The sequence below is a fragment of the Chionomys nivalis genome, chromosome 14 (assembly GCF_950005125.1).
Source record: "Chionomys nivalis chromosome 14, mChiNiv1.1, whole genome shotgun sequence".
Lineage (NCBI taxonomy): Eukaryota > Metazoa > Chordata > Mammalia > Rodentia > Cricetidae > Chionomys > Chionomys nivalis.
Window position 1 is genome coordinate 70612845 of NC_080099.1, and position 16981 is coordinate 70629825.

Here is a 16981-nt window from a genome sequence, read left to right on the forward strand (position 1 = left end):
TCATTGGATAATGAATAAAGAAACTGTCTTGGCCTACTTGATAGGGCAGAACTTAGGTAGGCGGAGAGGACAGAACTAAATGCTGGGAAAAGAAAGCAGAGTGCAGGAGAAGCCATGGATCCTCCGCCAGAGATGGACGCCAGTTAGAATCTCCAGTAAGCCACTGCACATGGTGATACACAGATTAATGGAAATGGGTTAAACTAATATGTTAGAGCTAGCCAATAAGAAGTTAGAGCTAGCCGGGCGGTGGTGGCACACACCTTTAATCCCAGCACTCGGGAGGCAGAGGCAGGTGGATCTCTGTGAGTTCAAGACCAGCCTGGTCTACAAGAGCTAGTTCCAGGACAGGCTCCAAAACCACAGAGAAACCCTGTCTCGAAAAAAAAAAAAAAAAAAAAAAAAAAAAGAAGAAGTTAGAGCTAATGGCCAAGCAGTGTTTTAATTAATAGTTTCTGTGTGGTTATTTCATGTATAAGCTAGCCAGGCGGCCAGGAGAAACAAGCTGTCCCCTTCTCCCCCAATTCCCAAGATATAACAACTCCTTCTGAGAATAAATAAACCATGGAAAAGGAATAAAGGTTTTAAAACTAAATAAAATGAAAACAAGTATTTCTCTATGTAACTTTAATGATAATTAATTTTTCTGTCAAATTTAGACATTATCCTGATCATTATAGACCTGACTCATGATTTAGCAATTTTCTTTAAACTGCTTAACTCACCTAACACAGGGCAATGATCTCTGTAGAAAGAACCTCCTTTGGCATCCTGGACACACTTCAGATCAGACTAAGGAAAGAAACCAAGAAAATAACCCATGAAAACTTGAAATATGGCACAAGGTCTAGAAGAGGCACGTCTCATTCAGCACACGGCAGAGACAGCCCCAGGAGAGTCACACCTTAGACCAGAACACTGATCTGACAAGAAGAGCCTGATTTACTTTCCGCTATCTAATTTTAGAGTTCAAAGTTAACATTTCAACATTAAGTATTTTCAAAAGCACATGACAAGCAACAAACTCTAAGAAATACCCAGTATTTGATAAATGCACAACACATTGAAATTTTAAAACAATTCTACCCAAACTAAAACAAAAATCTCACTGCATCTGATCCTTTCAAACACATCTGTTAAAGACACAAGGCGAGCACATGTAAGAAGAAAAATTACATAAAACCAAGAGCCTGCAGAAGCAGAGAAATGGGATCAAACCCAGTTTTTGATCCTTTGCAATTAATTTCTCTATCTGGTTAATTAAGGTCTGTCCCACTTATTTTTACAAGAAAATATATTCATTCTTACTTAAGTAGTAGGATTAGAGACACCTGTAGTTACAAGTTACAAAAAATAGGGACATTAATCTTAGGTGTTACTTACAAAAAATTTAAAGTGAATTAAAGAAAAAACAGAAAACAAACAAACAAAAAACAGATGCACTAAAAAATGTCCAAGAGTTGCTGATGTGTATAGTAAGTGAGAGGCACATCAACACAGAATCCAGCTCTGTAACAGCCCATCTTGCAATAAAAATGAACCGAGAAAAAGGCTATAATAATTTTAATGTAGTAATTCTACCTATAAAAATCTATCCTAGGGAAATATGCCCATAATAAGCAAAAACATATTAAAGCATGCTGGCCGCCACCCTGCTCACAGCCGTGGAGAAGGAAGGTAACCTTCAAAAGGACATCTCATTAAATAATGGCACTAACCTCATGAGTTATCAACCTGTATATGGCATTCATTTAACTACTTGAATGCACATACATCTTCATATGAATCAATAGTCAGCTGGAATCATTTAAAAGAACTCACAACTCGAAAGCGTGCTGCATCTGAATCTTGAATATGCAGTGGGAAAGAAAACAAGTTGATTCTATAGCCAATGATAATTTGGCATCACTAAGAGCATTTGCTAGCCAAGCATTTGCTAGCACACGCCTTTAATCCCACCACTTGGGAGGCAACGGAGGAACATCTTTGAGTTCCAGGCCAGCCTGGTCTACAAAGCAAGTTCCAGGACAGCCAGGGTGACACAGAAACCTTGTCTCAAAAAAGCAAAGAAAAAAAAAATAAAAATAAAAAAATAAAGCATTTGTTTAAGTTCATATTGGCTTTCATACATAAACGAAATATATTAAGGAGACATTTGGCTATTTTTCTGCTCTCCAAATGGAAGACAAAGACAGTTGAGGAAAGAAACAAAGAATTCTCTGGGCTGGGGAAACAGTTCACTGCTGGGCACTTGCCTAGGATGCACAAAACCCCAGTATCATAATTAAAATATGTTGGGGAATATTATTTTAAAGGTGTGTGATTGTTGTTTATGCTGCATTTGTCTAACTCTGTAAAACTGTGGTTCTTTGCCTGTCTAAACACCTGAAGGTTTCAAAAAGAGCTGGATGGCCAATAGTGAGGCAGAAGCAAGGCTAGGCGGGGCTGGCAGGCAGAGAGTAAAATAAAAAGAACAAGAGAGTAAGGAAAGGAGGACGTCAGGGGCCAGCCACCTGCCAGCCATGAAGTAAGAGTGAAAGTAAGATTTACAGAAGAGAAAGATAAAAGTCCAGAGGCAAAAGATAGATGGGATAATTTAAGAAAAGCTGACTGGAAACAAGCCACCCTAAGGCTGGACATTCATAAGTAATAATAACCTTTCGTGTGCGATTTATTTGGGAGTTGTGTGGTGGGTCCCTCAAAAAGCCAAAAGAGTAAAACATTACACAACAAAACTATAATAATAATTCCTTAAATTGGAACATATTCATAACTGAAAGTTTATTAAAGAAATTTGCATTTGAAAATAAACAGTAAGGCTGGATATGGTGCCCACATCTTTAATCCCAGTACTTAGGAGGCTGAGTGAGACAGATCTCTCTGAGTTCAAGGCCAGTTTGGTGAGCTACACAGTGAGACCCTGTCACAAAATAAAGTTAGTATTTGAACAATGGTCCATGAAATACAGAAATATAAAGCAATCTATTGACTAAACCTATGTTATTCTCCACTAGGTGTTTCCAAATCTATTGCTTTTTTGTTTTACCATCTTTTTTATTTTTTTGAGACAGTCTCATTATGTGCCCAAACTGGCCTTGAACTTAAGATCCTCTTTCCTCCACTTTTGGAGTGCTGGGATTGTGCATACAAGATCACATTTAATCATCAACTCTGCATTCTAATAAAACTACAAGAGGGGTTGGGGAGATGCTCAGTGATTAAGAGCACTGACTTTTTCTTCCAGAGAATCAGAATTAATTCCCAGCACCCACACAGGAGCTCACAACTATCTTTAACTCCATTTCCAGGGGACCCAAAACCCATGGCAAAACATCAATGCATTTAAAAGCATATCTGCTATTAGGCAATTTATACACACAGAGTCTGAGTCAGGTCTGAGGAGCTGAAACCCTCACATCACAGATGTTCTTCCTGCTGCAGATGCATGGCTCAGACACGAGGCAGAATGCACACACAGGATGGGCATCAGTTCCCACCCGGACCCGCCCACGTCACAGACTGTGCTTCCTCACTACTCACCATGCCCTCAAAGCCAACTCTGTAAAGGTTCTTAGCACCATTATCCCAGAGAACGTATGCTGCACTGTGTGGGCTTGATGCACTCCAGTCTTGGATTTCCGTTACCTAACAAAATTTGGGGAGGAAAAACTTTTTTAAAAAATAGAAAGAAGAAGTCAGGCAGCAGAAACACACGCCTTTAATCCCAGCACTTGGGAGGCATAGGCAGGAGGACTTCTGTGAGTTCAAGGCTAGCCTGGTCTACCAAGCAAGTTCCAGGACAGCCAGAGCTGTGCAGAAAAACCCTGTCTCAAAAAAGCAAACAAAAGAAAAGGTTAGCTGCTTTAATTATACTGAAATCTTAAAAATCTTTTCATCTATCAACCTATATAACAAATATCAATAAAAATACCTATTTGCCAAATATGTTACTTTTAACATCGTTAAATTATCAGTAAAGTTCTACTTTTCCAGAATTATAAATTTTATTTAGAATATTCTTGAGTAGCCCATCCTCACCTCAAACTCAAAAGTCTCCTGTCTCAGCCTCCCAAGAGACAGAACTGCTGGATGTGTGTAGCACCAAATCCAGCTTCTGTAAATGTTTGTGCTGGTTTTTCTCCTTAGTCCTCGGCTTCTCTATATGCTAGGCAAGCACTCTACCACTGAGTGTATCCCCAGCCTGGTGTTGTGGCTATTGTTTGAGGGAAGAGGTGTTGAGACAAGCTGTCAGAACACAACCCAGGAGACCTCAAACTTCCTGTTTAAATTATGGGGTTATATCCCCACACCTGACCTTACCTGAGAGTTATGAAGTACATTCTAATATCACTGTAGAAATTTTTAACTAGGAGGCAAAGAAATTAGGCTAATAGGTTATCAGAAAATGAATAATGCAAATTTTAAAATCCTTTAAGAACAAAGCTTACTCTTTTTAGCCAATTATTCAATACATAATTTAAAATCTTTAAGCATGTATCTAAACAACTGAAGATAAACCCGTTTTCTAGTCGGCTACAAGATGACAAACCCAGAGTCGTTAAGAATGTCAGTGGCATTGAACTGCTCAAGAAAACAGGCTACCCCAGTTAGAACAGCGTGCTATGGTGGGCACAGACATAATGCCACACCCACAAACAAACTGATACTTGAAACTTACCTGGGTAAACTCCAACTTGTTCTCTCTTTCCTCTCCCTGTTCTCTACCACAAACACACGCACCCATGCATTCATGTATTGGTTGCCTACTAATCCTTAAGGCCGAGAGTCAAGTGCACAGAGTAACACACGGTAACGAAGCCGGCACTCCCACTGTCTGCACCTAAGAACGGAGAGCTGCTCACATACAACCCAAATGACTTTGCTCCACTCTAACACTCACATACACCAGCATCTCACAAACATAAAGAATAACCCAGACTATATTACTTTTCTTTGTTTTGTTTTTCAAGACAGGGTTTCTCTGTATAACAAATCGAGTTGACTTGGAAATAGCTCTTGAAGATCAGGCTAACCTCGATCAGGCAGGTGATTCACCTGCCTCTGCCTCCCGAGTGCTGGGATTAGAGGCGTGCACCACCACCACCCAGTCAACTAGTATTCATTCCTTAAAGTAAAAGTACATATTGAACTTTTTTTTCTTCTTTGTACTGAAGAAACAGTTTCGTTGGGTAGGTATTTGGCAGTGCTTTTGTACAAATAAAATTATTTCATTTAAGACTTAATTAACCATTTGAGAAATGCTTCAAATTACTAATAAGGCCATATATTCTTTTAAATTTTTATAAGTATTATAAAAAAACAAAATATGCATACTTTTAAGAATAAAAAAGAAATGAACTCCCTTATTATTCTACTACCTTTAAAAATGAATGTCATAGCAGTGGTGACAGACGCCTTTAATCCCAGCACTCGGGAGGCAGAAGCAGGCAAATCTCAGTGAATTCGAGGCCAGCCCGGTCTACAAAACAAGATCAGGACAGCCAGGACAGTTACACAGAGAAACCCATCTTGAAAAACCGAAAAGAAAAATGCCAAGACTTTCAAGACCCCATGTGCTCATCCACCCCTCTGCCTGTCTCTCAAGAGGCAACCATCTTTCTAAATTTACTCCATCAATGTTCTACCACGCTTCAGGATTCTGCCCAATTAACACTGTACAAGTTTGTAATGTGTGGTGTGAACTTGCAATCTATAGCAGTACCTTCCTTCGGATTTTGAAAATAACCAGTACTTCATGTTGTAAATTTAACACTAACTTAAGAAGCTCTGATTCAGATTGGTTTATTTTTATTTATGTGTACGTGTGTGCCTGCATGAGATTATGAACTCTACATATGTGCAGGAGTGCACAAAGACCAGAAAAGAGCTTTGTATCCCTTGGACTCAAATTGCAAGCAGTTGTGAGGCCATCATGTAGGTACTGGGAACTGAACCCAAATCCTCTACAAGAGCCTGCAATGCTCATAACCACTGAGCCATCTCTTCGTCCCCAAAGATCTATTTTATTAATAGTTTATCAGTATGAGTGAGGTCTTAGGTTCAAAATTCACTACCACAAAAAAAAAGAAAGAAAGAAAAGGAAAGAAAAGAAAGCACACATGGGGGATAAGCCAACGCTAAAGATCTGGATTTCTTCAATAAATAAATAACATTTTTAAAAGGCTCATAATTTTTTAAGTTGAGTGATGGATGCCTAGGAATCTGTTATGCTATTCTCTGTACTTTGACATACGTCAGATTTTTCTCCATCCAAACTGTTTTTAAAAGGAGGCATATGACTTAGCATACCTATATAAAATAGCAAATAACAAACCAAAACTGTATAGGGGTAACTCACAGCTTCAGGAATGCCACTTTTATTCCTTTTTATCATTCTCCCAAAAATTCTGGCTGGGTAGTGTTCTCTTATTATTTACCAACTTGATACAGCTGGAGTCATCTGGGAACCAGGAACCCAATTGAGAGGTTGCCTCCATCAGACTGCCTGTAGCTAAGCCTGTGGGGCTTTTCTTGATAAATGATTAAGAAGTGGGAGGGTCCAGTCCACTGTGGGAGGTGACACCCCTGGGTGGTATAGACAAAGCAAGCTGAGTAGGCCATACGAAGCCAGCCAATAAGCAGCGCCCCTCGGGGCTTCTACTTCAGTTCCTCCCTTGAGCTCCTGTCCTAGCTTCGCTAGACGGTAGAACACAACCTGCAAGATGCAATAGCAGACCCACCCCAAGTTAGTTTTAGTCAGTATTCTTGTCACAGCAACAGAAAGCAAACTAGAACAATAGCAAAACCCAGTAAAGTCCCAATTCTGTGGCTTCAGAGTGCCTCACAGCAGCTGTCTTAGTTCTAATCCTCTGCCTACACATCTGTGGGAAAGAACACAAAATCATTTTCAAAATAAAATATTAACTTTTGTCTTCTTACGAACTGTCTAAAGCTGTATTCTACCAAAAGATTCGAGAATGTACAGCATAATGGAACAGAGAACAAGGGGGAGAGAGGCATCCAGGGGAAATAGCAGGTACCAAGCACATCAAGTAATTCACCCACACTAGCCAGGGCTTGTCATCAAGATCTGCACTGCCAGGTGGAGATGGTGAACACCTTGAGTGCGAAGCCAGCCTGGTCTACAGAACCAGTTCCAAGACAGCCAGGGCTACACAAAGAAACCCTGTCTTGAAATTTTTTCTTTAAATTAAAAAGATCTCCACTGCTAGTGCATTCTAACCTAAGAACAGACTGCCCACTCACTATGCCTGACCCACATCTGAAGGGTATCAAGTTTACTGCTTGTTTGAACTATGTAATGATGACATTTCCATTTGCCCCTCTGCCACCCATTCCCTGATTCCCTGATACCAGCACAAGCTAAGGTGTCTGTTTCTGTCGCCCTCTCTCTTCCCCCCGACACACAGGAGTGGGAATATTCTGCTTTATCCTATTTATAAAACGATGACATTCTATGGTGAGCTTAGAAGCGAAAACTACACAGCAATGTATCTCCTCTGACAATGTTCTCACCCAGTATCTAGCCCTACATCTGCCACCTCATAGCACATGCTGAGCTCTATGTTCCCAGAACTCATGAACAGCCGTGCCTACTGAAAGCCCCAGAAGGACTATCACAAATTTTAGAGATCCTGAAGAGAAACTACAGACTATTTTGTTCCCATTTTTCTGAGAGCCTTAATTTAAAACGAGCATTCTGCCCTGCCATTACAATAGTTAGGTCCGTGACTGCTACATTTTCAAAATGTAAATATCAATTGCTCTTGTGACAATCTACATTCACAAAAAGTACTAAAGAAAAACAAGAAAATGGTAAACACAAAATATGGCTATTGGTTACTTTGCAGGAGGGCTGCAAATGGAACAGGCACTATAGGAGTCTCCACAGCCATTTAATACTTGCTCGAAGTTCTCACTAGAGCAATAAGACAAGAAGATCAAGGGGATACAAACTGGAAAGAAGTCAAACTTTTGCTATTTGCTGACGATCATATGACAATATACATAAGTGACTCCAAACATTTTTACCACGGAACTCCTACAGCTGATAAACACCTTCAGTAACATGGCAGGATACAAGATTAACTCAAAAAAAAAAAAATCAGTATCCCTCTTAGATACAGATGATAAATGGGCTGAAAAAGAAATTGGGGCAACATCACCCTTCACAATAGTCACAAACAACATAAAGTATCTTGGGATAACTCTAACCAAACAAGTGAATGACCTAACAAGAACTTTAAAGTCTGTGAAGAAAGAAATTAATTAAGATATCAGAAAATGGAAAGACCTCCCATTTAACGTAGTAAAAATGGCAATTTTACCAAAAGCAATCTACAGATTCAATGCAACAACCATCAAAATCCCAACAGAATTCTTTACAGACCTTGAAAGAACATTACTCACCTTCATATGGAAAACCAAAAAGCCCAAGATGGCCAAAAAAAAAATCCTGTACAATAAAGGAACTTCTGAAGGCATCACCATCCCTGACTTCAAACACTATTATAGAGTTACATTAATAAAAACAGCTTGGTATTGGCACAAAAAAAGACGGTGGGCCAATGGAACTGAATTGAAGACCCTGATATTAATCCATAGACCTATGAACACCTGATTTTTGACAAAGACACTAAAAAAGTAAAATAGAAAAAAAAGCAAATTCAACAAATGGTGCTGGCATAACTAGATATCAACATGTAGAAGAATGCAAATAGATTCATATCTATCACCATGCACAAAACTCAAGTCTAAATGGATCAAAGACCTCAACAGAAAACCAATTACAATGAACCTCATAGAAGAGAAAGTGGGAAGTATACTTGAACGCACTGGCAAGGGGACCACTTCCTAAATATAACACCAGTAGCATAGACACTGAGAGAAACGACCTCCTGAAACTGAGAAGTTTCTATAAGGCAAAAGACACAGTCAAGAAGACAAAATGGCAGCCCTCAGAATGGGAAAGATCTTCAACCCCACATCTGACAGAGGGCTGATCTCCAAATTATACAAAGAACTCAAGAAACTAAAGATCAAAATACCAAATAATCCAATTTAAAAATGGGGTACTAATCTAAACAAAGAATTCTCAACAGAAGAAACTCAAGTAGCTAAAAGACACTTAAGGAATTACTCAACATCCTTAGCCATCAGGGAAATGCAAATCAAAACAACTCTGTGATTCCATCTTAGCCCTGACAGAATGGCTAGGGTCAAGAACAATGGTGACAGCTTACGCTGGAGAGGATGTGGGGTAAGGAAAACACTCCTCCATTGATGGTGGGAGTGCAAACTTGTACAGTTATTTTGGAAATCAGTATGGCAAGTTAGGGTTAGAGTTAGGAATCAATCTACCTCAAGATCTAGCAATACCACTTTTAGGCATATACCCAAAAGAGGCATGCAAGATCATGTGCTCAACTATGTTCACAGCAGCATTATTCGTAATAGGCATGCCTGGAAACAACCTAGATGCCCCTCAACTGAAGAATACATAAGGAAAATGTGGTAAATTTACACAATGGAGTACTACTCTGTGGCAAAAACCATCTTGAAATATGCAGGCAAATAAATGGAGTGGAAAAAAAAAACATCCTGAGTGATGTAACCCACACCCAGATAGACAAATATGGTATGTACTCATTTATAAGTGCATATTAGGCATAAAGCAAAGGATAACCAGACTACAGTCCACAACCCCAGACACGCTAAGTAACAAAGAGGACCCTAAGAGAGACATACATGGATCTGCCTAAAAAGGGGAAATAGACACGATCTCCTAAGACCTTTATCCAATAACTGATGGAAGCAGATGCAGAGAGGCAGATGCAGAGTGGTTAGTTGTGTGACTAACCACTGGACAGAGCTCCCCGAGTCCTGTTGAAGAGAGGGAGGAGCGGTAACAAGAGCAAAGGGGTCAAGTCCATGATGGGGACACCCACAGAAATAATAGACCTAAACTAGTGGGTGCTCACTGACTCTGGACAGACAACCAGGAAATCTACATAAGAATGATCTAGGCCCCCTGAAAGCAGGAGGCAGTGGGGATGGCTTAGCAGTTTGTGGGGCCACTGGCATGGGGACCAGGAGTTATCCCTAATGAATGATCTGGCTTTTTGAAGCCCATTTCCTATGAAGAGAAACCCTCCTCAACCTAGACACAAGAGGAAGGGCCTTGGTCTCGCCTCAACGTATTGATGTGACAGAATCTGTTGACTTCCCATAGGAGGCCTTACCCTCTCTGAGGAGCAGCAGATAAAGGCTGGGGAGAGGGGTAAGTGGGAGAGTGGGAAGAGGGGAGGGAGAGGGAACTGGGATTAGTACGTAAAATACACACAGAGAGAGAGAGAGAGAGAGAGAGAGAGAGAGAGAGAGAGAGAGAAATCTCAACTCTCAACACTCTAGAATACGTGGTCAATTTTTAAAAGTCCATACCTTTCCTCTACGCCCATTGCCCCCATCTTGATCTTCCCACTGCCAGTCCACTCCTCGTACCACTCTGGCACCTGCAAAGATTCCTCTGGCTGTAATCTTCTTAGATTTTCTACGAGACTCTAACAGAACCCTAAAAATAAAAGAAGTTTTGTTTTCACGTTTTATAAAACTGAGAAATAGTAACTTATATGTAAAAATGTATATTAAAAAAAAGCCTTTACATGGGGAAAGTATTAGCTCCTTATAAAGACAACATTAAACTGCCCATTTTACAACTGAGGAATCAACGCATGAAAAAAGGTTTTGCTCAGGTTTACAAAAACATATAAAGCAATGGAATCAGAAAAAACACCTAGCAGCACCACTTCAGGCTATGTCTCTACGTGCACTCTGTCAGGGCCTGGTGAACACAGCATCTCAGATGAGCTGCAAACCACACACTTTGTGACTTAGGGCGAACAGCGAGTGGCAGCATTTTGGTCGTCTCAAGAGCATGACCTCTCTACAAAGAACAATAGACCTCTGCTTCTGCCAGATGTCAAGAACAACAAGACGGGTTCAGAATGGGGGTGGGGACATCTTTAAGAATCTGTGAAAAGTGAGCAATGAATCAAACTGAATCTGAGGCCAGGTTTGACTACACTGTACTGTCTCTGGAGTATTGCACACTTAGAAGCATTTACAAACCTTGGGAAAGATTTCACTCAATTATTTGAGCCAGCTGCCCCTTACTCATCTACATCCTTTTTAACTCAGATTTTAGGCTTTTGCTTTTTAAATGCAATCTTATTATTATACTCATTTTTTAAAATCTATTTATCATTCCTTAATTTTAATTTTAAGAAAAACCAAGAATTTTTTTTTTTCCAAAACACTCAAGTTTGAGTGGCAGGATCATGATCTGAAATGAGATGTTGTGACTCAAAACTCCTTCCCGATTGCCCCAGCTGTGGCTCTCTCGCTGGCTGCACACTTACTCAAGTGCAGTATCCTATCTATACGAGAAGACTCCACTACCTAAACTTCCACATCCACCTCATCAATCCTAAGACTTAAGACATTATCCTGTCCAAAACATCACGATTTTCATTCATGATCATCATTCCTCTTAAATTATAAACTCCTTAAGAAAACTATCTACAAATTACAAATACAGTAGCTGCCGCATAGCCTCTCTGTGTATATGCATTCATGTATGCATGTGTCTGTGTGTACAGGTGTGCATGTATACGTGAGAAGGTTAGATGCCAATGTTGGGTGTCACTCAATCACTTTTCCACCTTACTTTTTGAAAAGATCTCTCACTGAACCTGGTGTTCAATGTTCAGCTAGACAGACTAGCCAGAGCTCCAAGTATCCTTCTGTCTGCCTCTCCAGCACTGGCTATAAAAATGTGTCATATGCCTAGCTTTCCATGGGTGCTGGGTTTCAAACATAGCTCCCCAAGTTTATGAAGCAAGCACTTTACCACCTGAGCCATATCTCAAGTCTTTATCCATAATAAACACCTGCTGACTCAATCAGTAGGCCATAGTGTTCATTGAATAGAATTAAAACAAAGGGTATAATAAGAAAATTATTCAATTTTTTTTGGAGGGGGCATATATTTCCAACTGTTCAGCAATGTCAAGCTCCACACTAGAGAAAAAATAGCCAAGATTATCTTATAAAAAAGTCAGTAATTGGAGGTCAACCTGGACTACATACTGAATTCAAGGTCTACCAGAGCTCTACAATGAGACCCTGTCTTTAAAAAAAGAAACAAGAGAGAAACCGACATACAATAAAATTTTACCTTCACAGAGTCACTCACAAATCAACAAGTTCAATCCAAGTCTAGGCTGCTATTCATTTTCCCCTAAAACTAAATCTAAATTATCAAAAGCTACTTCCTAATCCTACTTTAAAGTTAATAGGAAAAAAGGAAAAACTTGTTTCCCTTACCGTTCACTTCCTGGTGTAGTGATCCTATAAAAGCGATGCCTTAAGTGGTGCTTATCTCCATGATAACAGACGGTGCACAAATCATAATTTGTACACTCTGCACATTTCCATCGAATGCCAATGATTGGTTGTTGGCGGCAAGTATCACACATAGTTCCATCATGCTTGATGCCTATGGAAACAGTCACATGCTTAGGTTACTCTCAGGTACTTATTTGCACACTACTGTGTTGGGAAAAACACAACAGCATATTACAGGTTATTTTAACAAAGGATGGGAAAAACACAACACATCTAATTTCAAGGTGACAGATCTGAATTACTTTGATCAATGTAAATCATAAACTAAACATATTTTCTACTCTCATTTCATTAGTAAAATACAAACAAGTATTATTTGTCTAGCTCTCATCCATAAATGAAAATCTAGGCTTAACACAAAAACAATCTTCTCCCAAATCTAAGCATTTCTGACTATAAATACTCACAATCACAAGCTGGTTAAAGTACTTACTGTGCGAGGATGAAGACCAAGGTTCAGATATGCAGAACCCATATAATGCCAGGTGGGCTGCCTGCCTGTTATCTCCAGCACTCAGAGATGGGCACAAACTAAGATGGCTGGCTACACGAGCCTTTATCAGTTGAGCTCTGAATTCAGTTCAGATATACTGCCCCAATGAGTGTACAGCACACACAATGTCAACCTCGGGTCTCCACATGCACAAACATTTGTGTGCCCACACACCTGCAAACATACACACACACACGCACACACACGAAGGAAAAAAAACCCTTTAGGACTGTTGAGCGTACTGCAACCTATTGTCCAGGTAAATAATTACTCCAAAAGAAATGGACTTTTATCTTTGTGGTCTCATAGAAACAAACTACCCATATACTTAATAAGTGCTCAGTAGTAAGTGTTTTCCCTATAAACACTAAATTTTAGAAAACTATTAGCTAAGGGTGGGATGGTGATACACCCTATTATCCCAGCACTTAAGAGATAGATGGAAGGAATCAGGAAGGAATTCAATGTCATCCTTGGTGACATAGGAACTCTCAAGCCACCCTAAGCTACATGAGGAGGCAGATACCTCAGCAGCTCAGAATGCTTGCCACCAAGCCTGACACCCAAGTTCCATCTTCAAGACCCACATGGACACAGGATGAAAACTCTCCCGGGCTACCTTCTGACCTACACACACAAACTCAGTAAACAGCAAAACAGGAAGACTAGCAACTGGTGCTAAGAGCTGGCTCAGAGGTTAAGAACATAAACTGTGCTTCAGAGGAAGCAATCTCAGTTCCCAGTACCCACATCAAGACAGCTCAGCACCATGGTATCCAGCATCCTTTTCTGGGTTCTACAGGACACATACTCCACACATGCCAACACACAATTAAAAATCTTTAAATGGAAAACAACACTATGGCGCATGTTCCTCCCTTCAAGGAATAACTTGTTACCTACTTGTAACCTCCCCCACTGCTCACATGGGAATGAAACAGACACTCGAAGACCATGACAAATTATAGAAAGCAACTTTCGGATTGGGGCAGTTCTCCTTTATTATCTTTGATGATGCTATCACTAGTGGTTAAGTGGTACGTGACTTGTGACACCAGTGCCACCACTTTACAACCACATCCTAGCAACCGAACTCACTTTAAGCTACAAACTAGCCCAAACTATCTTTGTGTCCTCATATAAAAAGTTAAATTAGAGGCAGGCAGAGAAGAAGGTGGGATTTAGATGAACTAAGAGTAACCATGCTAAAGATTCCCAGTAGATAACATGGAAATCTCTTACTTTGTATTTTAACTTAAGGAACTTACCAAAATTAAAGGGGAAAAGAAGAGGTCTTTTAACTCGGGAACTTTCAGCCTCCTTTGGTGAAGATGCAATGTTCTTTGGTGGTGAGGCAGTATGTTCTAAAAGTTCTATGTGCTAGCCGGGCGGTGATGGAGCACGCCTTTAATCCCAGCACTTGGGAGGCAGAGGCAGGCGGATCTCTGTGAGTTCGAGACCAGCCTGGTCTAGAAGAGCTAGTTCCAGGACAGGCTCCAAAACCACAGAGAAACCCTGTCTCGAAAAAAAAAAAAAGTTCTATGTGCTGTGTGAGCAACACCCAGAGGACAAAAATAGTAACATTATCACTAAGTTCTAAAAGAACTAGTAACTACTGCTACTAGTAGTAACTAGTACCTACTCCCTAAAGAGGAATAGAGTGTATTATTCATTTTCTATACCCAGATAACCAAATTCCAAACGAGGAGCTGAACTCAAGTACAAACCTGTGTGTGAGCCACAGTAAAGTTGGGTGTAACACACTAACAGTTAACTGGGTGCCTGCTTCATGTTCAACCCTTCAGTCTCCTACGTTACAAATCTTTGAGAGTGGACATCAGAGTCTAACTCATCCTGAATTATTTTTAACAAGTGTATTCATGAGTACTCATGTATTCATATGTGTGTGCATGCTTAGATGTCTTCCTCGGGAGTACCATCCACCTCCTTTGAGACATGTCTCTCAATGGCCTGAAACATACCACTTAGACTAGACTGACTAACCAGCAAGCCCCAGTCTCTGGAATTACAAGCACTAATGGCTTTTGACATGGCTTCCAAATAGAATTCAGGCATTCATGCTTGAGCGGCAAGTTCTTTACAGACTGTGATGGTTTGAATGAAAATGGCCCCATAGGCTCAGGTGCATTACATGAAAGGATTAGGACATATGGCCTTGCTGGAGTAGGTGTAGCCTTGCTGTAGAAACTGTGTCACTGGGGGTGGGCTTTGAGGTTTCAGAAGCTCAAGCCAGGCCTAGTGGCTCACATTCCAAGACCTGTTGCCTTCAAATCCAGATAAAGAACTCTCAGCTAATTCTCTGGCACCAAGTCTGCTTGTATGCTGCCATGCTTCCTGCCATGACAATAAAAGACTAAACCTCTGAACTGTAAGCCAGCCCTAATTAAATGTTTTCCTTTGTAAGAGCTGCCATGATCATGGTGTCTGTTCATGGCAATAGAAGCCCTAACTAAGACACTGACTGAGGTAATTCCTTTCCTACTCTTTATGTTTTTCCTCCTAGTGGAAGCAGGCAGGTATTCAAATATCACTCTTTCCATAATGTCAAGAGATGACAGAATCCCGGTACTTAAAGGGCAGAGGCAGGAGGGTTGAATTCGAGCCCAGCCTAGTCTACATAGGAAGAACTTATCTCAAAAAAGAAAAGAGACGGAAGAAAGGGAGGGAAGCTATCAACCAAAGCCAACAATAATTCTCTAGTTAGGGCAGGGCTAAGGATATACCTCAGTAGCAGAGCATAAAGTATCCATGCAGCCAACTGCCAGCACCAAACAAGTTAGAATAAGCAAGGGAAGGGTTTCAAAGAAATGATAGCTAAGAAAGCCTCTCAAAGAAAGGAAGACGCCACAGAAGAGCAAGCACAAAAGGCTTCACACCTTAGCAGGACCATAAAATATAATCAAAGGCCTATAAATAATTACAATTAGACTGGGGACTGACAAGTTCAGACATGGTTTCTGACCTGTATATTTATAGTGTTATATTAAATGATTAAAAACGCTTGTATGTAATTTAAGATCCTAATCCTATAATGTACTAGTTACACAAAATTGTAAAATATGCTAGGTTCAATAATGACACCTGAAAACTGAGAAAACACTTACTTTCAAATGGAGGCCAAAGCAATACAGTGATGAACTTTAAGAGCTTTAATATGTATTCACTACATGTACTAGGTCCTCTACACGAACAACTTAGTGATCAAAATTACATATCCTACTGGTCAAATTCTATTCTTTAAATAGTGAAAGAACTTTTAAAGTGCCGAATTTTTCAGATGATATTCAATATTAAAATCTCCAATTCCTCACAGAGTATTTGATCATTCATGTGTAAATTAAACCCATTTTCTCCCCAAAGCTCTGGTATTTATCTTCCCGGTTCCTTTCAATTGTTTTCACCCCAAACCTGCCAAGGAAAATAGCTCTCCAGGCTGGTAGATAACCCACCTACCACTTCCCACCAGCAAGGTAAGTCTGACTCTATCAATCATGAAAGTAACCATTAGCCACAGATCTCTAGTCTAAGTGGAATGTAAACTGAAATCTGAAACCACAAAAGCATCACTACACAACTTAAATCTATCAGTGTGCACATTATTACATCCTTCAGCCACTGAGTGTGCATCAAAGGGCTCAACTGTAACTGGCATATACTCCTTCCATCTGGGGTCATAAAGGAGTGCAGAGCAAAAGGGCTGGCTCTTTTCTTTAATCACAGAATGATTTAGCATGGGAAAGCATGAAAATAATCCTTAAATTGGACAAAATGTTTGTAATCATTCCTTAGATTATCAAGAATGCATTATACAGAAAGATATAGATAGATATATAAAACTATACTATGTTTTAATCACCAAATAACCAATGATATAAAATGTTTATTTTATAACAAAAATCCTGTAATTACTTCTATTGTCATTCCTACCAAAAGTTCACAAAGTAAAAACATATTTTCTCATAAATTTTATCAAGTAGATTC

At 39.9% G+C, this 16981-nt stretch overlaps 1 protein-coding gene across 1 annotated transcript in view; it reads right to left on the reverse strand.

Annotated features, from left to right (window-relative positions):
* Mib1 (MIB E3 ubiquitin protein ligase 1) overlaps positions 1 to 16981 on the reverse strand; it is a 108721-nt gene that overhangs the window by 70846 nt on the left and 20894 nt on the right. The window contains exons 2-5 of the mRNA XM_057788410.1: positions 12406 to 12577; positions 10462 to 10591; positions 3541 to 3645; positions 726 to 792 (exon numbers count right to left, since the gene is read on the reverse strand). Of these exons, the coding sequence (XP_057644393.1) occupies positions 726 to 792; positions 3541 to 3645; positions 10462 to 10591; positions 12406 to 12577 (474 nt within the window). The remainder of the gene's footprint in view (positions 1 to 725; positions 793 to 3540; positions 3646 to 10461; positions 10592 to 12405; positions 12578 to 16981) is intronic.